Here is a 26812-nt window from a genome sequence, read left to right as displayed (position 1 = left end):
TTTATCGGATGCATTCAGTGGAAAAATACAGTGAGGAGATTTATATACACACAGAACATGAAAAAAATCACTTAAGTGATCACTTTCCTTACAGTGTGCATGATAAACACCCATTTTTTCATGTTCGGTGTGTATATAAATCTCCTCACTGTATTTTCCACTGAATGCATCCGATGAAGTGAGCTGTAGCTCACAAAAGCTTATGCTCAAATAAATTGGTTAGTCTCTAAGGTGCCACAAGTACTCCTTTTCTTTTTGCAAATACAGACTAATACAGCTGCTACTCTGAAACCTTACAATACAATGACTCCCTCACAGGAGACACACAGGGGATACTGCTTCACCTTGTGACTCAGCAATGCCCACCAGACATGCCTGGACTTGTATTCTCCAAGCACATGGACTAAGGGTATAAAACAGAACAGGGTGGCCACATGTTTGGCCTTTCTCCTTCCCCCACTTATGCTGCAAGCAACAAAGGCACTGAGAAGACTGAAGACTAACAGAGGAGTCTGGCCCAGGTTTCAAGGGTGAAACTGCAATATCCAGTAGGGTGAGAAAAACTGCTTAACCTAGATGTTGCCCAGTCTAATAGGGTTGGTTGAGAGTCTAGCCTGCATGCATATATTTTATTTTATTTTTTGCCTATCACTTATAATCACTTAAAAATACATATTTTATAATCAATAAATTTGTTTTACTGTTTTTCTTCACCAGTGAGTTTGCCTGAAGAGCTTGGTAAATCTGCTCAAGTTTGCAAAGGCTGGTGTATATCCACTTTCCATTGATGAAGTGGTGAACCAATTAATAAACTTGCTTTGCTCAAGAAAGGGTCTTGAGCAGTGCAAGACGGGTATATTCCTGAAGTACAAGGCTGGGAGCGGCGGCCCGGGGGGGGGGGGGGGGGAGAGAGAATTTGCCTTACTCTGCATGATTCATGAGTGGCTCTGGGAGCATTAATGCAATCTAGCTGGGTGTGGGGCTCCACATGCAGGTGTGCTGCGTGATAGAGCCTGGAGGAGTTTGCTGCTTGTCACTAGCAAAGCATTGTGAGAGACAACCCAGAATAGTGAGTTAAGGGGACACAGTGGTCCCACAGTCCAAGGTTGCACCCCAAGGATCCCATCAGAGCCCCCTTCTGACATGCCACCCCCATTTTAAATCAGACAGCTTCATCCACAAACTGTACTCAGTTTAAATTTTAGAGAAACTATCTATTTGATTTTAAATCTTCAGCAACTTTGTGTCTCCCATAAAAAGATACCCACCACTTGCATTTTATTTTTGATGTTAACAGACTTTAAAAGTTATTTGACATAAAATAGTCTATCTCCAGGTGAAGAACAATTACCTACCTGTAAATATGGTTCTTCGAGATGTTGTAATCCATGCGGATCCCACTTTAGATGTGGATACATCCATGTCCATGAGATCAAAGCTTTTGAACAACAGTGTCAGTTGAGCCATACCTGTGCCACATATGCCCTGTGCCCTCCCGCCGAGGACATAACAGGCAGAGCAGGCATAACCATACCTTCGTTCCCTGACTAATTCAGAATCCCAGAGGACTCTGAGAAAGCAGGGTAAAGGGAAGGTCATGGGATCCATATGGACAACAACATCCCCCCCCCAAAAAAATCACACTTATAAAGATTAAATAACTGTTCTTTCTTCAAGTACGTGCACATGTGGATCCCACTCTAGGTAACTAACAAGCAGTGTCCAGTCTGGAAAGTCAGACTGAGAAGACCTGATTGACATTGACTGGATAGCGACTGTAACACTGCTTGATGAAATCTGACATCTGATCTTGCAGCCACGCCAAGAGCATAGTGTTTGACAAAGTAAGGGAATTAACTTCACAGAGCTGCCTTGCAAATTTCAGACAGAGCGATGTTCCTGAAGTATACAGAAAGGGCAGCCTGTGCTCTAGTGGAGTGAGCTTTAATATTTGGAGGAAGAGATGTAGCTGACAGATGACAGCAGATTGGAATACACTATGAAATCAATTTTACTCTTCTGTGGGAGGAAACCACTTGACCCTTTGAAGCACCAGAGGTGGCAACCAAAAGATGGAGTGTGTCTGAAAGGCTTTAGTTATATCTATACAGCAAAAACTGTGCACAGGCTAGCCAACCTGAGCTAGCGTGAATCCAGCTGACATGGGTAACAGCAGCAGCAAAGTCAGCACAGTACAGACTAGTGAGCCGAGAATGTACTCAAGGTTCATGCTAGACTTACACTATCCATGCTGAAGCCTGCGCTGTCTTCACTGCTAGCATTACTTGTGCTAGCTTGAGTCAAGTTACTTTGGATAGGCTAGCCAACGCACAGCTTTTGCTGCATAGACATAGGCTATGTCTAAGGCTAAGATTTAGTCATGGGCATTTTTAGTAAAAGTCCTGGACAATAAACAAAAATTCACGGCCCCATGACCTGTCCATGACTTGTACTATATACCCAACTAAATTTTTGGTGTTTTAGGGAGCTCCAGGTGCACAGCTGCTGCTCTCGAAAGGAGCCCCCAGGGCCACAGATGCTGCTCTGAAGAGGGGCCTCCAGGGGGCAGGCCCTCTGGGGTGCCTGCTGATGCTGGAGGGGCGGCATGGGACCGCTACCGACGCTGCTGGCAGGGGATGGCCCCAACTGCGGCCACTGCTGCTACAGGGAGGGGCCGGTGCAGTCCCCCGCAAACTGCTCGGGTGGCCCTGGGGTCAGTCGCACCTGCTGGTTGCAAGTCTGGCACGGAGGTCCTGGAAAGTCACAGAATCCATGACTTCTGTGACAGACTCGCAACCTTACCTATGTCCTATTGAGATAACATACCAAGACCCTTGAAGCAAGGGTCCACGGTGGGGAATTTCTTCTCTCCCAAAGAGAACTGGGGTTGGGGAGGGTGGAAGGGGATAAACTAATAGACTGTGCCAGATTTTCGTTTGAATCAATATAGGGAATAAACTTGGGTAAAGTTTTAACACCCCCTTATCTCTATGGAATGTTATGGTAAAGAGGTTGGAGTTCACTGACCCTTCTGGATGATGTAATGGCAACTAAGGCAGCCACTTTGAGAATAAAGTGGTATAGAGAGCATTCAGAGAGGTCCGAAGGGGGTTCCAGGTGGCTTGTAAGGGCAATATTAAGATTGCACATAAGAAGGGCTTCTCTGATCGGTGAGCATTTATTATTGCTGAGATTGCTGCAAGGTGGACTTAGGCAGAACTAAGAAGTCCAGAGTGTTTTAAATCTAGAATGTGGTAGGGGATCTTTTGGTATAATGGGCCTTCAGCGTGTCATGGTTGTGTTAGGCTGACCAAGTTGAAAATCATTTCCATTTAGAGGTACAATGGAGAGTTTTTGCCTTTGCAGGAAGTTCTCTTGTACTTTTAAGCAGCAGTCCATCAGTAACGCTCAATCAGCCAACATCCACAGTCAGCTACCATGACCTTGGGTCTGGATGAAACATCTGACCCTCATTCTGTGATAGTATCCCTGTAAAATCTGCAAGTAGTATGGAAAGATCAACAGACATCTTGAGGAGATGTGTTAGCCAGAATTGTGTCTGCTAATATGGAGTTGTCAGAATGAGTAATGGCTGCATCCTGTCCAATTTTTGCAAATTGATCTGAGGAAAAAAAGGAATTGGTAGAAATGCATACACAAGAAACTTGTCTTGAGCTTGAAGAAAAGAGATGATGGAAGCAAGTATTACCATCCTGAATGGGAGACGGCATATACATTTGTTAAGTCCTCCTTATCCTGGAGAAAAAGGGGATCTTCATCCTCTCTCAGATCTAGGAACTATCAGTAGAAGCATCTTCCCTGTTACTCCAAGAGGTATCCACTCTATAGCTCCTAGGCAAAGCACAGAAGCTACTTCTTCCTTAGCTGAAGGGACCCTGAAGAGGGATAGGGAATGGGAGTGGGGAAAAGAACTGAAATTGCAAGACTTAGCCATGGCAGACAATGTCCAGCACTCATCTGTCAGTTATAGAAGTCCAAGCCTAATTGGGGGTGGAGGGCGGGATTCAAGCTGGTCTCCAAAGGGAGGGTATGGGCTGGCACTTGAGTGGTTAAACATGGATCTTGACCCATCCATCAAGCCTGTTGTCTGGAAGCAGATGACGGGTGATGAGCAACTGAGGCAGACGATGGCCACCTCCAAGAGAACCGTGTCTTTTTCTTGGGTACTTAGAAGACCATGGTTGAAAGCAGGTATCTTTTGTCTGGAGTACGTCTGATATTTAGAGGGTTCACCCATTTGGGGCTGTGGCTTGGATGCCAAATGAATAGAATGTGGACCGGGAGTTCTTCACAGAGTATGGTGGGTCAACCGTGTGTGCACTAAGTCAGTCTGCCCTAGAAGGGCAAATCATCATTTCGACACTGCACTTCTCCCAGAATGCCAGAGGCCTGCAGCCACGAAGCTCTGTGCATTGTGACTGTGGTAGACATCGCTCATTGTGTCTCATGATCACAGGCTGTAAGAAGGAACCAAGGGACAGCTACGGCTGCTCTGGGCTTTATGCCCTTTGGTGGGAACACACATGAGTACTCATGGTACAGCAGATACTAATATTCAAAAGATTCCAATATCACAGGGGTGGCCAACCTGAGCCTGAGAAGGAGCCAGAATTTACCAATGTACATTGCTAAAGAGCCACAGTAATACGTCAGCAGCCCCCCCCCCCCATCAGCTCCCACCCTCCAGCAGCCCCACCAGTCAGCGCCTCCCACCTGCCACAATCAGCTGTTTCGCATGTGCAGGAGGCTCTGGGGGGGGAAGGGATGGAGGGGGGGCAGGGCGTGGGACAGAGCAGGGGGTTGAGCAGTGAGCACCCCCACGGCACACTGGAAAGTTAACATCTGTAGCTCCAGCCCCGGAGTCAGCGCCTATGCAAGGAGCCGCATATTAACCTCTGAAGAGCCACATGCGGCTCTGGAGCCGCAAGTTGGCCACCCCTGCAATATCTCATGCATAAGACACATGCACACTCGGGGATCCACACTGACACATACACAAGGAATTTATTTTTTCTGATTCAGTTTCAGGAGGTGCACTGCTTTTTGCTTTCTATCCTACCCACTTAAAAGTGAATGGTTTCAGAGTAGCAGCCGTGTTAGTCTGTATCCACAAAAAGAAAAGGAGGACTTGTGGTACCTTAAAGACTAACAAATTTATTTGAACATAAGCTTTCGTGAGCTACAGCTCACTTCATCGGATGCATTTAGCGGAAAATCCACTGAATGCATCCGATGAAGTGAGCTGTAGCTCACGAAAGCTTATGTTCAAATAAATTTGTTAGTCTCTGAGGTGCCACAAGTACTCCTTTTCTTTTTAAAGGTGAATGAGGATGAAGTGTGAAGAAAGGTATTTCCCAGGATAAACTACAAGCCCAGATGCTTCCTATTCCACAGTGCTGACTTCATCTCACTCTGAGCAGCTCTTGAATCGTGCAATCTGGTTAGATGGAGTTTGATCTTGTAGCAGCTGCTGTAATTGCACAGTGAAACTGGGAAAAGCAAGTCTTGAAACTTGCAGTGCAAGGCAGCAGCGTATTAACACCTAGGCCGAGGGCAGAAAATTTGCAGGGGCAGCAAATTTATAATAGCAGCCAGAGGCTGCTTCCCCCGGTGCTGGTTCATGCCCTCCCCCCCCGGCCCCGCCCCAACTCCACCCCCCCTCCCAACCCCTATTGGTCCCCTTCCCCAAATCCCTGCCCCAGCCCCTCCTCCTCTCCTGAGCAAGCCACATTCCCCTCCTTTCCCCCCATCCTTTGCAAAGCTGTTTCGCGCACAAGCACTGGCAGGGAGAAGCAGGACCCGGCAGCGCACTCAAGGGAGGAGGCGGAGGGGGAGTGGAGGTGAGCTGGTGGGGGGGGGGGCAATTATTTCTGGGCCTAGGGGCAGCGAAATCATTAATCCACCACTGGTGCAAGATAAAAAGCAGTCTCGCTTCCCAACTGCACTCTCTCAAACAATGCTCTTTGGAATCCTTGTTTTACACAAGGAAGTATAACCAAACATATGGATACTACTCTGGTAACACTACCACTGAGGCATTTTAACTTATCCTTCTTGGCTGAACAGATAATATACTTCATAGTTGACACCAATTCAACTTCTCAGAACTATATAAAAAGGACAGTGAACTTGAACAGATCACCTCAGATCCAATTTCCAACAAGCAGAAACCCTGCTCTGTAAAACTTGTCTTTAAAGAGAAAAACTTGCAGACCTTATATTCTATGGAATAAAGTTTAATTTCAACTGACAGGAATATTTCCTTCACAGGAGACCCATGTTTCCCCAATTCAAGCAAGCAAATCTGGAACAATGTTTTCAGAAAGTGTTATAGTTAATTAGCATTTCCATTTAAATTTGAGAAGGCTAACATCGATGGGGGTTTTTTGAATATTTTGTTTATAAACAAACATTCCAGTATGTCATAGATTCTAAAACACTGTCATTTTGCTAATATGTGCCCCTCAAGAATCTGCTGGTGAATTTTCAGAGCACTGCAGCACACCCCCTTGCTATGTGCAGAACCTGACCTTCAGCAGTAAGTCACACGGTTCAGAATTCTGAATTTACCTCCTCTTTTTTAAAAAGTGTTGTGAATGGATAGTGACCACCAAATCTATTTGATTTAAAAAATGATTGGGACTCGGAAGACCTGGGTTCTATTCCTAGCTCAGCCACTAGCCTGCTGGGTGACCTTGGAAAAGTCACTTCACCTTTGTGCCTCAGTTTCCTCATCTGTGAAATGTGGATACTGATATTTACCTCCTTTGAGAAGTGCTTTGAGATCTACTGATGAAAAGCACTGTAAGAGTTAGATTAATAATAAATAATAATAACAAACAATAATACCTAAAAACCTTTCTGGGACACCACCAATTTGTTAAGAACAGACAAATACCAATGGTATGAAAGTTCTCAAAGCCCAGAGAAAGAGGGGAAAAAAAAAAAAAAAAAGACTATTTCAATGGTATATTTAAAACCTAAGCTCACTTTAACAGTAGTAGTTATGCAATGATTTCTTTTGGCCATATCAATTTGTTTTACCTTTCCAGTGTTCCAGATTTCTGCTCAAAAGAAATGACCAATGTCACACTGTACTCTCACAGTGATTAGAGATCTGATTTAAGCAATTCAAAGCATTTGATTTAGAAACTCTATTATGAATAAGCTAGATTGATTTTCCAAATAATTATTATAATTACTTATATGAATCATGCAATATTTCAACACATACTAAGATTTTACATTTTTAAAAAATGCAAACTAAAAAAGGCAATTCAATACTTAAGCTCTGGACCTATGCATATCTAAGAGTGAAAGATTGTAGCTTGCTGTAGTTTTCTCAAAACCCACAGACTTGAGAAAGCTTAGAAATTCAGACTTAAGGTTAAAAAGAAAACAATAACCAATATCAGAAAGAATGGAAACAAATACTGAAGGACTTCTAAAAAAATCTTTAATTCTGCCTCTGTTCTGTAGCATTCTGTGCACTCATCACACCTTGTGGGTAAGATGGAGATATTCTGATGGAAGATTTTATAGGAACCTAAAGAAGTTTGAAGCCTGTGGATATCTTTAATCCATTAAATCTACTTTATTTATAAAGGATGTCTATGGAGTCAAAGAACTTGGACGTATGTAACTTTGGTTTTCTTTATATGTTATCAAGGATACTAAAGAGATTTCTCAAAAATGTAAACTATCTAAGTCTTGGTCTGATCTTTAAGAGGTTTGAAACAAGACACTGTAGTTACATGTCTACGCTTAGTCTCATATTGACACAACATTTACACTTTTACAGAGTGCCTCTGGGGAACTGTCCCAAATGAACAGCCCTAAATGTGGTCACAGTTGGTGAAGCAATGTAAAATTTCTAGAAAATTCCCAAAGGTCTTAGAGTGAACGCTTCCTGCTTTCTTTATCATTGTAAAGACAGGTACAATGCAGTTTAAATGTTATAGCAGAGTACAAACAAAATTAAAATAGTCCAAATATATCACTTCCTCAATTTTCAGAGTAATTGGTGCATTAAATGTGCTTTGTTTGTGAATGATGTAGTCTATGGTTTTTCACTTGTTTTCTGGCCTGTGACACAGAGGTGCAGTTAAAGTTATTCTGTAAATCTTGATTGGTCATTTCCATATTTTATAATTCTGTGGGAGAGAGGGAAGGCATACCATGTAATCGTAACTTTGAATATCCAGGGCAACGTTGTTGTCGTCAGAGGATGATGAAAGTCTCTGAAAAGCTTTTCCCATTAAGTCACTGATTTTTTTATTTTCTCTTTCTCTCTCTGGTTATATATTAGGGCTGTCGATTAATCGCAGTTAACTCACGCGATTAACTCAAAAAATTAACTGCAATTAATCGTGGCTTTAATAGCCCTGTTAAACAATAGAATACCAATTGAAATTTTTAAAATATTTTTGGATATTTTTCTACATTTTCAAATATATGGATTTCAGTTACAACATAGAATACAAAGTGTACAGTGCTCACTTTATATTAATTTTTATTACAAATGTTTGCACACTAAAAATGTTAAAAAATAGTATTTTTCAATTCACCTCATACAAGTACTGTAGTGCATTCTTTTTATTGTGAAATTGCAACTTACAAATGCAGATTTTTTTGTGTTACATAACTGCACCCAAAAACAAAGTAAAACTTTACAGTCTACAAGTCCACTCAGTCCTACTTCTTGTTCAGCTAATCGCTAACACAAACAAGTGTGTTCACATTTGCAGGAGATAATGCTGCCCGCTTGTTATTTACAATGTCACCTGAAAGTAAGAATAGGGGTCCACAGGGTACTTTTGTAGCCGACACTGCAAGGTATTTATGAGCCAGATATGCTAAGCATTTGTATGCTTCGGCCACTACTCCAGAGGACATGCTTCCGTGCTGATGACACTCGTTAAAAAATGTGTTAATTAAATTTGTGACAAACTCCTTGGGGGAGAATTGTATAACCCCTGCTCTGTTTTACCAGCATTCTGCCATATATTTCATGTTATAGCAGTCTGTGATGACGACCCAGCACATGTTCATTTTCAGAACACTTTCACAGTAGATTTGACAAAACGCAAAGAAGGTACCAATGTGAAATTTTTAAAGATAGAGACATCACTCAACTGAAGGTTTAAGAATCTGAAGTGCCCTCCAAAATCTGAGAGGGACAAGGTGTGGAGCATGCTTTCAGAAGTATTAAAAGAGTAACTCTCTGACGGGGAAGCTACAGAACCTGAACCACCAAAAAAGAACATCAATCATATCCTGGTGGCATGTGACTCAAATGATGAAAACGAACATGCATCAGTCCGTACTGCTTTGGATCATTATTGAACAGAATCTGTCATCAGCATGGACACATGTCCTCTGGAATGGTGGTTGAAGCATGAAGGGACATATGAATCTGGTACATAAATATCTTGCTATGTCAGCTACAACAGTGCCATGCAAAGGCCTGTTCTCACTTTCAGGTGACGTAAATTAGGGGCAGGCAGCATTATCTCCCGCAAATGTGAACACGCTTGTTTGTATGAGTGATTGACTGAACAAGTAGTAGGACTGAATGGACTTGAAGGCTCTATAGTTTTAGAATTTTTTAATGCAGTTATTTTTGTACATAATTCTACATTTGTAAATTCACCTTTCATGATAAAGAGATTGCACTAATGTACTTGTAATATGAGAATTGAAAAATACTATTTCTTTTGTTTTTACAGTGCAAATATTTGTAATCAATATAAAGTGAGCACTATACACTTTTTATTCTGTGTTGTAATTGAAATCAATATATTTGAAAATGTAGAAAACATCCAAAAATATTTAAATAAATGGTATTCTATTATTGTTTATGAGCACAATTAATTTTTTTAATTGCTTGACACCCCTATTTTTATAGATACGTGTGTGTATACGTAACATCTTAACTCCATCTTAATCAAATTTAAATGCTTGTGAATTTCCCTACATTATTTGGGGGGAAAAAAAAAATATATAAGAATGGCTCAGTGTCAGGGTTTCCTGTGAAGGTACAAGGGGTGCAGAGACTTTGGGGAAAGACTGCAAGGTGTTTCTCATGCCTCCTCCTTCCCTCCATTGTGAAAGCTTCATTAGGATGGCGGGGACAGAAGAGAATGTAGAGTGGATTCAATATATTTGGACTACTTGTCTCTTGAAACTGCTATGTACATCTCGTTTTCTTCCTAGCCTACCCATGTATGGCACTCTCTCCTGCTTACCCCTCAGAATACTCCTTCCTCATAGGACTCCCCACATTGTGATCACCAACATCTGAGCCATGTAGACTTCTACGAACTCTACATAGGCCATAATTAAGGCTGCATGTCTGTCATGGAAGTCATGGATTCCGTGACTTTCCGTGACCTTTGCAGCAGCTGGTGTGTCTGGCTGAGGGGCTACCCGAACACTCTGGCAGCTCCTGGGCCAGCAGCAGTTTGGGTGTGGGAGGGGGCTCAGGGCAGGGGATTGGGGTGCAGGGCAGCACTTACCTGGGCAGGCAGGGGAAGGCTCCCTGGAAGCAGCCGGCATGACCCAGCAACTCCTGACATACGCAGAGCAGCCAGGGGGCTTTGCACACTGTCCCTGCTTGCAGGCACCGCCCCCGCAGCTCCCATAGTCTGCGGTTCCTGGCCAATGGGAGCTGCAGAACCAGAGTTTGGCAGGGGCAGTGTGCGGAGCCCACCTGGCCTTCCTTCCCCCTAGGAGTTGCAGGGACACGCAGAGCTGGGTAGTGAGCCTACCAGCCCCACCAACTGTGCCCCCCAGCACCAGCTGGGGTCCCTATCTGTGTGTCACTGGTGGGCACCGCCTCCACCCCCAAGAGCCAGCCATGGTCTCACACCGCCGTCCCCCACCTCCTCCCCAGCACCAGCAGGGGTCCCAGGCCACCCTCCCCAGCACCCACGGCACCCCCCAGACCACCACCACCACCCCCCCGAGCACCCCGGGGCCCTGACCCAAGTTTTAGTTATGGGTAAATAGTACAAATCATGGACAGGCCATGGGCTGGGAATTTATATTTCCTGTCCGTGACTTTTACTAAAAATACCAGTGGCTAAAACGTAGCCTTACCCATAATGCACGTGAAAACTTTTCAATGACAACTATTACTAACAAAACTGCCAAAAAGGTACCAGCCCTTGCCAAGTCCAACATATTAAGCCTAATTTAGAATGAGGCCAAGTAATTTTGACAACTTAAACAGGATCAATAAAATGGTCACAAGAGATCACTTTCAATTTCTGAACTCTCATCTCTCTGAAATGCCTCATCCAATTTATTTCACACTTTTTGGGGAAAAAATTCTCTCCTGGCATAAAAACATATCTGAAATTTCACATGTATTGGTTTATTTTGGGAAAAGTTGGAATGAGTTTAGTGTGGTGGCGTGAAAGAGAAAAAGAAAAAAAAAGTCATTTATGACTGACTGTTTGCTTCAATATTAACTATATGAAGACTTGCCTCTTCACAGTTCATGTACATTAGGCCTCATACCTTTGTCTTGTAACTCACTTCTAAAGAAGTCCATATTTAAAATCTCAGAAATTTGCTCTAAACTACTGGCTGTCACATAAAAAACCAAAACCTAATACAGAGTTGGGTGGGGTTTTGTTGTGGGGTTGTTGGGGTGTTTTTTTTGAGGGGGGGCACGGGGAAGAGGAGAAGGGAAAATCATCTGGGGAAAGGCGAGTAACATACTAAAGGAAAAAAAGTTATTAATAGCAGATTTACACATAAAACATAAGAATGCCCATATTGGGTCAGACCAGTGGTCCATATAGCCCAGTATCCTGTCTTCCAACAGTGGCCAACAGTAGATGCTTCAGGTGAATGAACAGAACAGGCAATTATCAAGTGATCCATCCCCTTGCTGTCCAGTCCCAGAAACTAGCAATCAGAGGCTTAGGGGACACCCTGAGCATGGTGTTGCATCCCTGACCATCTTGGCTAACAGCAAATGATGGACCTGTCCTCCATGAACTTATCTAATTATTTTTTGAACCCCGTTATATTTTTGGCCTTTATAACTTCTCCTGGCATGGAGTTCCACAGGTTGACTATGCATTGTGTGAAGTACTTTCTTTTGTTTTAAACCTGCTGCCTATCAGTTTCATTGTTACATACACCTCACCAACAACTGCATACACAGAGAATAGCCCATTTCCCTGATGATAGCCTACCGTGCCTTTATCCTGAAGGCACATCATTAGCGTGCAGACATCTCCTGTTGCTTGATGGTTCACCAACATCATGGCTTCATCTTCTGAAACCACTTTAACATCATCTCCCCATTCGACTACTGTTAAAAGAAAAAAAAGGAAAGAGTAAAGCTTTAAATCTGATCAAATTTTTAAAGCTACGAGAAGTCTTACAAATAGAAACCTACAAGCTGCAGGCAAATTTAAACTAGCACATAACACTGGACAATCATTAGATTAGCAATGCCATTTCCCCGAGCAAAACAGGAATCCAGTTTGTAACTTTTAATCAGCAAGCACTGTAAAAACAACTGAAATAATCTACCGGAACATATATACACACAAAATAAATCTCTTTTCTTATATCAGTCACCACACTATATTTGGGCCTTCAAAACCCACTATAAAACTTTTGACCCATCTTTCAAGTTGAGCCGTCTCCCCTCATTAGATGCAGAAGTGGCCCAAAACGTCAAATTTTAGTCTCCACATTTGTTTCACCTCCATGTTTATTCGTAAGAAACTGTTCTGGTTAAACAAAATAAGCCCTGTAAATTTAATATGCTTAATATCCTAAGATACATAAGCTTACCTACAATTTCTCCAAACTTAAGAAAATTATTTGTAGGAGAAAAAGTGTTGGTTCAGAGAATGAGTTGCTCAAAGAACAGGAACAATTAGTCATTATTTAGTATGGCTGAGACCAAAAATGTGCGTGGCAAGAGTGGTGAGAGGATGTTAGTCAGCAGCTGTGGTATCCAAACTTTACAAGAACAAGCAAAACTATCAGAAGAGGTCAGAAGGCAGACATTAACATTCTTGACTTGATGGTCACAATGTGACTAAACTCAGAAATGAAAAAGAGACAACCTCCTACAGGAGAACAGACGATGAAATTTTGGTAAAAACTTAGTTCAAATGAGAGACCTTTAAACACAAACACACACAAGCCTGTTGTTGCCTGAGCAACGAAAGACTCGAGTGAGGAGAATCCCTCCTCAGCTGAACGGATGGTCACTTAGATGCAAGGACTACAAGGAGAGGAAAGGCAGTAAAGTAGTTCTATTACATTCAGAAGGAAAATACTGGATAACGTGTTCGTTTGGTGGGTTTTTTGGTTTGTTTGGGATTTTTTTTTCTGCACCTTTATCCACTACCTCATGAAGTTCTTACTTGGCTGACCAACATACCAGTTTTTTACATCACAAGAGAGAGACATATTCTATCACTCTGTCCTACAGAAGTTAACACCATATCTTTAATACAGTAATCCTTGACTGCCATCAGCAACAGCTCTCTCAGCCAGCCAGAGAAGGGCTCACCACACAGGAGTCTCAGTAAATTGCACTCTTATTACTGTCCCCCATCCATCATCTGTACAGTAACTGAACTAAGCACAGCAACAGGATACCCGCTGAAGACAGGAAGCAGTACTCAGTGCATAACATGGATTTCCAAGCCCTACCAAAAGGACCCCTTTTGACATTTATTTTCTCCTCCTTTGGTTGGTAAAGATCATAACGTTGATGCAATATAATTGACTTCTATAAAACTGGAACAGATGTAAAATTAACATGGCTCACATGAAATAGATAAAAAGCTGGCTAAGTGACAGATCTCAAAATGTAATTTTAAATAGAGAATCAAACAGGTGTGATTCTAGTGGGGGTCAGCAGAGATTGGCTCTTGGCCCTATGCTATTTAACACTTTATCAATGACTTAGAAGAAAGCAAAAATCACTGATAGTTTGCAGAGGACACAAAAATTGGGGGAGTGGTAAATAATTAAGAGGAAAGGTCACTAATAGAGAGAGTCATCTGGACTGCTTGATAAGCAGTCAATATGCAAACAATATGCATTTTAATACGGTTAAATGTAAACATACACATCTAGGAACAAAGAATGCAGGCCATATTTACGGAATGGGGAACTCAATCCCGGGAAGCAGTGACCCTGAAAAAGATTTGGGAGTCGTGGTGGAGAATCAGCTGGACATGAGCTTTCGAGTGCAATGCTGTCACCAAAAGGGCTAACGGGATCCTTGGATGTACAAACAGGGGAATGTACAGCCGGAGTAGAGGTTATATTACCGCTGTATTGGGCACTGGTGTGACTGCTGCTGGAATACTGTATCCAGTTCTGGTGCCAACAATTCAAGAATGATGTTTATAAATTGGAGAGGGTTCAGAGAACAGTCCTGAAAATGATTAAAGGATTAGAAAACATGTCTTACAGGGATAGACTCAAGGAGCTCAATCTTAATTGATCACAGTCAAAAACCTATATGGGGAACAAATATTTTAATGGGCTCTTCAGTGGCTGGAAGTCAAAGCTAGACAAATTCAGAGTGGCAATAAGGTGTGTATGTGTGTGTGTGTGTATATATATATATATATATATATATATATATATATATATATATTTTTTTTTTTAACAGTGAGGGATATTAACTATTGGAACAATTTACCGGGGGGGGGGTCATGGTGGACTCTCCATCACTGGCAATTTTTAAATCAAGATAAAATGTTTTTCTAAAAGATACCCTCTAGGAATTTTTTTGGGGAAGTTCTATGGCCTATGTTATTCAGGAGGTCAGAATAAAATCACCACAATGGTCCCTTCTGATCTTGGAATCTATGAATCCTCAGAAATCCAGACAGCACTGCACTCTCAGATTTCAGAAGACATGCAGAGCTTTTGGCCATATCTGACAGCTACAATATAGTGTGAATTGAGCCTTAATACAAAAAGTTAAATTCTACATCTGGACCGCAACTCAACAAATCAGATGACTGATATTGGGAGATTTCTGGTATCATACAACCTGCCCTCTCTCTCCACAGTGAGAGAAGCAACAGACCCTCCTCAAATTTGCTTAACACACACCTGGAAGATTCTATCTGTCCCTAACCGGCTCCTTAACCATTTGCAAATCCTCTTTCTCAAGAAAGTTTGGTCCCTCCCTGAATTAATAGTTTAAATTATAAACTGAATCCTACTTGGAGCAGATTACCTGAACACAGAATCAGTTTACAGAGCATCTGTCATGTACCTATATAGACAAACTAACACACAGTACTGAGAGATACTATCCATATATCTGAGGTTATAGGGAAAAGATTATGGTTTTAAGTTTCACATGAGAAATACCATAGTATATGATCCTTTATGAAAGCATAATTTCAGTATGCTTTCACTATTCAACTAAATTGACAACTCACCAATGCATAACACTGCCTCAATGCTGTGCTTCTGAAGCCTGGCCTCTCTCCCTCCCCGAAAAAATACATTATGCATATATAAAGTGCAATTTCACAGCACCTAACTCTTACTGTGTCAAACCACTTTTTCACCAGATTGCTCAAAAAGGGGACTGCTCAACGAGGGCCTTTTCCTTTCCAAATGTCATTTCCACTGTCCAAAAAGTTGCATGATTTATTTAATCTATTTATTTTCAGGAAATGTATAAATATGACTGGTTCTGAATGCCTATAGGGGAACCCTCCTTCTGTGCAAGCTGAACTACACACCGCATGAGAAGTACTTCCTGGGAGGAGTGGTATGTATGCCTCCTTTACATACTGTACTACTTGATCTTTACACAGTAAATTGCCTAAGCTTGGTAACCTGGTCTCAAAAACATTTTCATTATTGAATTACAAGGACAGTCAACCAATTGGCTACACTTTAGACAGATTCCAGAGTTGTTCACATGGGTCTTGCATGCAGCATCAGGTGAGTTTGTTTTTGCAATTTTTTTTTAAAAAGGAAAATATAATGGTAAACCCTCCCAAAATTGGTAGGGACACCAATCAATGAGGGAGGTGTGGTACAGACAATACTTATAACTTTTTTTTAAAAGTTTAATTTCAAGTTTGTGGTGTCCCTTTAAACTTCAGTGTAATACATACATAGTTCTATCATGGCAGGCACTCCCGCCCTTGTAAACTTTCAGACTGTTAGAACAAGGAAAATGAGTGCATTTTTTCTTTAAGGGATATTCGTGGTATTGCATTCACTTCTGCAAGTGGAAAAACACAGCTCAAACATCAGTTGCGTGGCAGCAAAACAAGGGGACACTGCTGTTCTTCACTATGGAAAGGCAACAGTTCAGTGACAAACATTTGTCACTTGGGGCTCTTGAACAGCAGCAAATGCTCCTCTCCTAATTTCCTCCCATTGCCAAGACACATTGCATGTCACAGTGATTCTGAATTTAGCAGCTCCAAAATAAATCATGTTTCTGCAAATACCAGTTCAGCACACAAGAGGGAATAAACTTGGGTAAAGTTTTAACAGGTTTTGAAATCTGTGCATAGGGTTTCACCAGCCACGAGCACAGGACTCCAAAGCCATCTGGCTGGCTCCCCTGCTTATGAACAGCCAGCTCAGGACAGAGATTCCTGAAAGCGTACATACCTGGGACAAAGGAGATGGGAGGTGTCCCGGGCCTGAATCCTGCACCATTCAAGTTTATGGGAAATTTTCCTACTTATTTGAATGGAACCGGATCAAGCCCCATAATCCATAAGTAAGGCTAAGATTTTTTTCACTGATATTTTTTTAGTAAAAGTCACTGACAGGTGAAGGGCAATAAAGAAAAATTCCTGGAAGCTAGTGACCGGTCCCTGACTTTTACTAAAAATATCCATCAAAAAATGGGAGCCGCTAGGCAGTTGCAGGGGCCTGGCTGGGAGCTCCAGAGATCTTTGGAAGTCATGTATTCCATGATTTCCAAAACCTCTGTGACAAAATTCTAGCCTTACTCACAAGCACAGCTTCAGGCAGCTTTTGAAGCCTCTCTGCTGCTCCTTCTCCCAAGCATTATGTCTTTATTATCTGAAACCAAATTATGTCAGCAGTAAGTGGGGACCTGGCCCTGTTTCAGTTAAATGAGATTTCATTATACTAATTTACAGATAGCAATTCTAAACTCATGGTGAATTTAGTGCTGATGAAACTTGCCAGATTAAGACTTTTGGATACTGAAATCTTCTACACACAAAAAATACACACAAGCAACATGCTTACAAGCAGAAAAAGCTTTACCTACAGCTACCTCAATTCTGACCTGGAAGGGCCACATCAGGGAACGGAAGGGTTGTTGAGCCTCCATGTACAGGACCCAGAGCTCCAAATTCAGATTTTGGATATCTCAGTTTTGGACCAGAGTTTGCAAGAACAACTAGTAGGTACAACTGTAGGGAAGTGATCCTCAAGAGAAAGAATGAAGCCTCAGAGACAGCATGCCAGTAAGAAAAGAAAGAAAGGAAGAAGCAAATCTATCTAAGATTCACAAGGCAAAAAGGGTCAATATTCATCCATGTCCTTAGCATCAGTAATAGCACTTTCATAATCACAGTCCAAAATTAGACCACATTTTCTCAAAATCCTGCAGATTACTGAGCTTTCTATGAACAACTCTGTTTAGAGCCACTAGCATGAGGGCAATAAAAATAAATACTTTTCCAAATTTGTGGCTGAAATATTGTGCTTTGCTCTCCATTTCTGCGACCAGAGTAGCAGCTGACATTTCTGAGAACACTTTGCAACTTTATAAATCATGATTAAACACATTTGGGGGGCGGCAGGGGGGGGGAGAGAGAGAGAGAGAGAGAGAATTAAAAAGCTTTGAGAAGTACCCAATATATTCACATGTAGTGAATTTCATATCAACAGAAAGATGGTTTATTCATTTTATACACTCTGGCACACCTCTTCAGACAGGAGATTCAGAAATCTAGAGATTGTTTGCAAGGGATCAACTATGCAAATTAAGACACTGCACCATTAAACAATATGTATGAACTCATTTACATATTGGCTTTTATTTGTAACTGAACATTTGTTTAATTTTCTACGCCTGCTTTCTCACTACAGTATTAGGCTATGTCTACACTGCACAGCTTACAGCGGCAGTGGCAAGGCTTTAGTGGGACAGCTGTAAGGCACACAACGTAGCCGCTCTTTGTCAGCAGGAGGGAGCTCTCCTGCTGACAAAAATAAAACCACCCTCGACGAGGGGCAGTAGCTTTGTCAGCAGGAGCATGCCTGCCACCGACAAAGCACTGTCCACACCAGCACTTTTCATTGGTAAAATTTCAGCCCTGAGGAAACATCTAAGATTATTATTTTTAAACCAACACAAACAGATTTGCAGATGATGAGGGAAGTCTCCTAACCAGAAGCCACTACAAGACACACAGAGAGGAACCCAGATACAGTGCATTTCTCCCTCTTGACTGCAGTTGCACTCAGATCACAAACATTGCCTTAGTCCACAAACAAAGTTACAGAGCCCAACATAAATAGTTCTAGGGTAGAAGGACCTTCGAAGCTCCTCCTTCTTTCAGAGGAGGGCTCTCTCTTTTGGAAGGGCGACACGTTGCCACCCCCAAGAATTCAAAAAGCATGAATTAGGCCACAAAATCATGTGATTGGCTTGAATTATGAGATACTTAAATAATAAATTTGGGGTTCAGTTTATCTGCCTCCTGGATTTTGAACCTCTAGGGCACATTCAGGTCATGCTGTCAAGCTCGCAAACATGAGGGCTAAGACACTTCGCTTTAAGTGAATATCTCATGTAGTCACACAAATCCAGTAGTTGGTGCTTTAAGACAAAAAAAAAAGTATTTCAAGACTTGTAACAACAAAAAGTTGTGAGTTGGCAACACTGAAAACAAAGCAATATTGTGCATTTTTTATGATCAAGGTCCTGTAAATACACTCAATAACCTATGCAAATTTTCAGCCATAAAAATCAACAGCATAAAACACAAAGTATACTCTGCTTCCCTTCTGACCTCAGCAAATTGTTCTAAGCCTCAAAACACCAAAGTTGAAGTGAATTACTAAATTTAATACATTCTTCTCTGAATTCTAACAATATGTTTTCTTATAATGAAGTATTACATACAGTCTAGTGACGTTCAGAGTGGCTGATCAAACCTTGTTTCAGCTATGCCAGCGAGATACAGATGTTAAAAAGTTATTTGCCCTTTGTTGTTGAGGCCTCTGAGAGACAGCATTAGGAAATTCTGGGAATGGTGGCAGAGATTAGTTAGAAATAAAACAAATGAGATGCTTGATAAGCAACTGTGACATGCCAGGGTACAATCCAGCCTGTTGAGCAGCTGCGTCACCCCTGCCCCACAACCTTAGGTGTCTTACAATGACTTGCTGTAGTAGCTCCCACCTGGGATGCTCACAAACAGCCTTCCAGCCTGCAAGCCACAGCCTGAGCGTCTGTGTAACTGCAACCTGCCAGCCACACACAGGTTACACTCTGGCTCTCACCTGCCTTGGGTATACTGTAGAGTGACCCCCAGTCTTAGATTTTCCCCCAGAAATGTATGTCTTGTACTGCCCAGCCCTCTCCTGGACAATACATTTTTATTATATCCTTTATTTCTTTAAAAGATTAACATGCACACAACTTGTCACACTAAATGGAGTTTCCCAGACACCTCAATTTTAACACACTGGATTAGATAAAACAATAAAACAAGTTTATAAACTACAAAGAGATTACTTGTACTCGTTTACAATCTAAGAGGCATAAAAGTCAGAAATGGTTACAAGAAAAATAAAGACGACTTTCCGAACACCTGACTTAAACTGTATCAGAATTCAAGCAAAATTTCTCACCACATGCTTTGAGCAGTCTTACTAATCAAATCCTGTGGGTCAGGAACTCTTCTCCCAGAGTCAAACAAATGCTTCCTTATCACTACAGGTGCAGCGAAAGCAATTGGCTGGGGAGGTGGGATGTCCCTTAGGGTATTTGTCATTCCCTTATTACAGTTTCAGTCCGCCTCTTGAAAAACATTTCTAGCTGGGCACCAGTAGACAAAAAGTCTATGTGGAAAGATGTTCCCTGCTGCTTTTTTCTCAACTGTTTGAGCTTCCTTTGTTTTCCTTCCTGCTTGATTACTCTGTTCACTGCTTAAATGCAAATTAAGGCAAGCCCACATTCCTTTGTTTAGGACAGATCTGTTTGCTAACCTCAGTTTGAGCAAGGCCGTGGTGTTTGGAAGATGTGTTATCATCCTCATTCAGGCAAATCTTGTACATTGCCACACAGTTTAATCAGGACAATACTGACCAGCGAATTATGAGTTTTCGAATGATATCCTACAAGGCATGCCTTGCACAAAGATTATTACAACAGTGTGTAGACTGTGAATACAGGGGTCACAGCAGCTCATTGATTTCAAGGTTTCCATAATCACTGTGTAAGACCTGGTCAGTTTGGACCCTCACTAATCCTCCCCCATCCTCACCTCTACATACATATCTATATTTTCAGGAACTCTGAAAGGCAATTGGCTGTAGTCTGGGCTACACAATATGCCTAGACCTTGTAAAAACATGCGTAAACGTATGAGAGAGAGTTGTTAATTTTAAAAAATACATTTGTTTGTGCAAATTAGACTAGTTCGGTGTTGTGAAAACAGAAAAAAAATGATTATATCCTGTTTTAGATAACAGTGTTTCACAGTAATTAAGAAAACATTTCCACATTAAAAGCATTAAAAATACTAACTGAAAGAAAAGCAATAGCCTTTTCTGTCACACCCCTACCCTCCAGTTGTCTTTGAGGTTACAGGAATTCCTAGCTAATAGCACAGAAAGCATCACATGGAGTCAAGCTATAGGCAAGGCAAACATACATTGACTGAAAGGAAAATGAACATAATCCTGAGAGGAAAGAGAAGAGCAAGAAGTGAGGTTTATAAAATGTAGCTTCACATTTTATTTAAATAAAGTTTACTATTTTATTTATGCTTCTAAGAACATACCTAGGGCCCCACCAAATTTCCCAGGCATGAAAAATGTGTCACAGAATGTGAAATAAGCCCTTCCCTGTGAAATCCAATGTCCCCGTGATCCTAGGAGCACTCCAGCAAAGGGGGCTCCTAGCTCTGGCTGTGCTGGGGAGGGACAGGACTTGCTCTTTCCCTGAAACGCTGCTCTTGGGTATCTCTCCTGGCCTCAGATAGCTCTGCAACACCCTCCTTCCCACTCTGTTCAGTTCTGAAGGCAGCATAGACACGAGGGTGGCAATTCCATGACCCCCTACAACAGGTTTGCGACACACTCTCCCACAAACCCCTTTTGAGTCAGGACCCCCATGGTTACATCACTGAAATTTCACATTTAAAATATCTGAAAATGTGAAATATATCAAAATTTCAAATCCTATGGCTGTGAAATTGACCATAATGGACTGTGAATTTGGTAGGGCCCTAAATATAAATTTTTAATAAGAACTTAAGACACTGAGTACCTCTGCCATTCATTCCAGCATCTGCAACCTAAAGATCATTCTGGAGACATTGGAGAGACAAGGTGGATGACAAAATATCTTTATTGGACCAACTTCTGGTGGCAAGAGAGACGAGCTTTTGAGCTTACACAGACCTGAAGAAGAACTCTGTGTAAGCTCAAAAGCTTGTCTCTCTCGCCACCAGAAGTTGGTCCAATAAAAAAATATTGCCTCACCAACCTTGCCTCTCTAATATCCTGGGATCAACACGACCACAAACACTGCATAAAATTCTAAGGACATAACATACAAAGCAAAGATTTCAACTACTAAAGAACATGTTTATAACTAACTCAATTCAGTATTATTGCAACAACTCTAAATTACACTATTGGTTAATTTTCCCTCCCTCAATACCCTATTAAGTCTCTGTCTTCATAGAATCACAGAAGAGAGAGACGGTCTCCTCAGCAATGAAGGCCTGTTTACCACTATACATTTTCTTAGTGACTTAAATCAAGTTTAGTTTTCAGATGTCCCACTGAACTTCCATCACTTCCCCAGGAAGACTACTCCATACGATTAAACATCTAATTTTCCTGATATTCAACTTACATTTTCTTTCTATTTTCATCCCATTACTCCTAGTTATAGCTTCCCTTCACCTCCATTGTTGGAGTTATAAAGTCAGTCAGTCTTAAAATTACTCTGCCACTGCCTTCGGTGGTTGTGATGGGATCCCCAGGGTACAACCTGGAACTGGGGTACCACTGTGTCCCCTTAACTCTCCAGCTTGGGCTGTCTCTCACAATGCTTTGCTAGGGACAAGTAGCAAACCTCTCTGGGCACTGTTATCACTTAGTACAACAGCAAATGGAGCCCCACACCAAGCTAAATTGCATGAGCCACTCACGAATCTCACAGAGAAAGGCACCAGCAAATCTCCCATGTCCCCGGCCTCAGACCCTGGAATATGCCATCTTGCACTGCTCCAGACCCTTTCTTCAGCAATGCAAGTTTATTAATTGGTTCACCACTTTGTCAAAGGAAAGTGGACATGCACCAGCCTTTGTAACTTGAGCAGATTTCCCAAACACTTCAGACAATCTCACCAGTAACAATAAAACATTAAAATAAGTTTACTGATTACAGAAAGATAGATTTTAAGTGATTGTAGTGGTAGGCACAAAAGGTCAGAGAGATAGTTCCCGAAGAAAATAAAAGGTAAGTATGCAGTGTAAATCCTGAACCTTATTAGACTAATCAGTATTTGGATGAAGCAGTTTCTCTCACCCCATGGGAAGTTGCAGGTAGGTTACTATCCTTAATGCATGGGCTTTCCCTTCAAGCCTGGGACCAGTCTCCTCAGTTCAAGTCTTTTTCTTCCCAGCATTCTTATTACTTCCAGCATAGGAGGGGGAGGAGAAAGGTAAAGGTACGATGCCACTGTCCCTTACTTTATACTCTTAGTCCATGTCCCTGGACAAAAACTAGTCTTGCCATGCCTGATGGGCCTTGCTGAGTCACAGGGTTGAGCAATCCCTATTGTGTGGTGCTTCTCTTACAAAATTGTACATCCCTTGTTTACAGCTCCCCTGCTGATTAATGGTCATCTAACATCCACCTGGGTGTGGATTACCTCTTTTGTTGTCACTGAGAACTAGCAGAGAACAACTCGAAAATTGACAACATATTTCAACAACCACCATACATATTTTGACAGAACAATGGGTTTCAGCAGATCGTGGTCTTTCATATGATATCTTACGTGGCATGCTTTGTATGAAATATCACAGCCAAATCTGAACAATGAATATGGGGATTATAGGGTGCTACTTGGAGGTACGGTGTGTCACAGTGGTCACTTGCAAACTATCACAATACTCAGCCCCTTAATCACTCAGACTTCCTCTTTAGATTTTTTTTAAGTCTCTTCTTATAAGAGATTTAAAATAGATGGCAATTAAATTAGATCTGTATTTGACTCTCCCACCTCTCTCATCAAGCCAATGATGAAACTAAGTATAGTAGTTTATTTTGGAAAGACACTATTTCAAACATTAAGAGTGCTGATTACTTCTGAACACAGACTCCTTCATATGTGGATGCACCCAAGGATCTATATGTGCAGCTTTTCTTGTGTACTGTGCCCACTAGTTCCCCAAAATAACAGAATGTGACCGAACAGCAGGCTAGACGTTCTTTTGACACTAGCCTTAACAGCTCCAAATACCATGACTAGTAAGGGCAGGCCTAGGATAGATTAAAGCAATGCAGCTGACGATGTGCTTTGTCAGTCTGATTTTTCAGAGAATGTGACCAATGAATGGAGGAGGGAAAAAGCATATAGCAGAGAAGGTCTCTATGAAGTGCAGAATCATGGAAGCTTGCTACTGTTTACCATCGTGAACAGATCCATTAATGAGGTACTCCAGTGAGTGCAAACTTACTGAGATAGTTCTGAGTTTAAAAGACCATTTCCCAGGTGACGTTTCTAGCGGCTCAGCCAATCCAACTAAATGTGGCAAGATTTTACAAGATTTACCATCCTGATGGCCAGTAAATGCTACTCTGCCCAAGCCAGCGGAACAGCAGAAAATTGGTCTGCCAAAAGCTGCTTCCAGCACTATCTTGCTTGTTCATATACAATAGGTCAGGTGTAGTCAATTATTTTTTGTCAAAGTCCAGATTTCTTGGTCAATGTATTATAGTCAAGGTCCAAACTCCAGAGGAAATAATAAAGTAAATCTCAACTGTAAATCTACCTTATAGTAGTTTTTTGTCTCGGAATTAGAAAGGTAGAAGCCTCTCCATAGCTAAGATGCCAATCAGGATCTCATCACAAGACTGATTTTGCCCCAGTCCATTTTGTAACTTAAAATTTGATTAAGCATTTGAGTTAGAAGTCTTTACATAAATGGATAACTACTACTTTAAACAAAAATTTGCAATGTATTTTTGGGCCCTTCTTTCTGCTCAATGTAATCATATTACATCACAAAATCTAAGTACTGGCAGATTTTGACACTGAGACCTGCATCTGCATGGGCTGAAGGCAGGAATAATATGATGTTTGAAGAAAATTATCCAAAACAGGAGAACAGAAACAAAACAAAAAAGAATCTGGGAAAACTCCTCCTCCATTCCCCATAAAAATCGGTCCTTGGGTATAAAAGTGCGCACAGGCTCATTTTCCAAATGGAGAAACACAGGTTAAATGACTTGCCACTGTCTGTGACAAAGCTAGCAAAGGAATCCTGATCTCAGATGTGGCAGATCCATGCCTTCATCTCTACACCATCATAATACATAACAGCCAAATTTATGCTGCAAGAAATTGAAGTCCAAGACCTCCATACTAGCATTCTCTGAAATGATTCCAGTTCCACACACAGGGTCAGTTAGACAGGCAGAACTGCAATGTGCGGATGAGACAACGGTGTTCGGAGAAGGGATTTAGATTTATCAGGAACTGGGAAACCTTTTGGGAAAGGAGGAGTCTAGATACAATGGATAGGCTCCATCTAAACCAAAACAGAACTAGACTGCTGGCATGTACAATTAAAAAGGTCATAGCAGAGTTTTTAAACTAAGGGCTGGGGGAAAGCCGACAGGTCTCTGTCCAAACCATGTGCTCCTCTGTACCTTAAAGGGGATACTCTATATCCTAGTAAGGAAGACAGGATAGAAGTTGATAAAGTACAAGTAGGAAATAAAGAAAAATAGTCAAACAAAAACAAACAAAAAATTCCCATTCAATTACATCACATGAAGGCAGACAACTAAATAGTGACATTTTAGAAGTGCTTGTATACAAATGCTGGAAGTTTACGTATTAAAATGAGCAAACTCCAGTTCCTGGTATTAAAGAGGATATTGATAAAACAGGCATCACAGAAACTTGGTGGAACGGTGATAATCTATCAATGTGACACGGTATTACCAAGATGCCAAATATATACGAATGACAGTGTAGGTTGCGATTGGCACTATATGTGAAAGAAACCATACAGTCAAATAAAGTAAAAATCTTAAATGAATCGAACTGTACACAGAACCTCTATGGATAGGGATTCTATGCTAGAAAATTATCAGCATAGCGGTTGGAATATACTATCGACCATCTGACCAGGATGGCATCGGTAACTGAAATGCCCTGGGAGATTAAAGAAGCTACAAAACCAGAAAACCCAATAATAATGGGGGATTTCAACTATCCCCATTCTGACTGGGTACCTGTCACCTCAGGATGGGATGCAGAGATAAAATTTCTAGACACCACTAATGATTGCTTCTTGGAGCAGCCAGTCCTGGAATCCACAAGGGGAGATGCAATTCTTGATTTAGTCCTAAGCAAAGCACAGGATTTGGTCCAATAGGTGAATATAGCTGAACCGCTTGGAAATAGTGACCATAATGTAATTAAATGTAACCTCCATGTAGGGGGAAAAATGCCAAAAGAAGCCCACTACAGTAGCATTTAACTTCAGAAAAAGGAAACTACACAAACGAGGAAGCTAGTTAAACAGAAATTAAAAGGAACAGTCAAAAGGATGAAATGATTGCACGCTGCATGTAAACTATTTAAAATCATCATAAATAGAGGCTCAAACTAAATATACACCCCAAATAAAAGTAAGAGGACCAACAAAATGCCACCACAGCTAAACAGCAAAGTAAGAGAGGAGGTTACAGGGAAAAAGGCATCCTTTGAAAACTGGAGGTCAAATCCTACTGAGGAAAATAGAAAGGAGCATAAACCCCAGCAAGTCAAGTATAATTAGGCAGGCTAAAAAAGAATTTGAAGACCAGTTTGGGAGGGGGGAAGGTAACTATCCACAATGACTCCAAGACCTCTTTCTTGAGTGGTAACAGCTAATTTAGACCATCATTTTAGATGTAGAGTTGGGATTATGTTTTCCAGTGTGCATTACTTTGCATTCATCAATACTGAATTTCATCTGCCATTTTGTTGCCCAGTCATCCAGTTTTGAGAGATCCCGTTGTAGCTCTTTGCAGTCTGCCTGGGACTTAACTATCTTGAGTAGTTTTATATCATCTGCAAATTTTGCCTCCTCACCATTTGCCACTTTTTCCAGATCATTTATGAATATGTTGAATAGGACTGGTCCCAGTACAGACGCCTGGGAGACACCACTAATTACCTCTCCCCATTCTGAGTACTGACCATTTATTCCTACCCTTTGTTTCCTATCTTTTAACCAGTTACTCATCCATGAGAGGACCTTCCCTCTTATCCCAGAACAGCTTACTTTGCTTAAGAGAGTCTTT

General features: G+C 41.4%; 1 protein-coding gene across 4 annotated transcripts in view; it reads right to left on the bottom strand.

Moving 5' to 3' along the window:
- LPGAT1 (lysophosphatidylglycerol acyltransferase 1) overlaps nt 1-26812 on the bottom strand; it is a 125727-nt gene that overhangs the window by 61770 nt on the left and 37145 nt on the right. For all 4 annotated transcript variants that reach the window (XR_013345725.1, XM_077813785.1, XM_077813786.1 and 1 more), the window contains one exon: nt 12231-12349. Coding sequence is in view for 3 of the 4 variants with exons in the window: in XM_077813785.1 (XP_077669911.1) it covers nt 12231-12349 (119 nt within the window). In the remaining variant the exon portion in view is untranslated. The remainder of the gene's footprint in view (nt 1-12230; nt 12350-26812) is intronic.

This window comes from Eretmochelys imbricata, chromosome 3 (assembly GCF_965152235.1).
Source record: "Eretmochelys imbricata isolate rEreImb1 chromosome 3, rEreImb1.hap1, whole genome shotgun sequence".
In the NCBI taxonomy this organism is placed as follows: Eukaryota; Metazoa; Chordata; order Testudines; family Cheloniidae; genus Eretmochelys; species Eretmochelys imbricata.
This window is presented reverse-complemented; position numbering and strand designations above follow the sequence as displayed.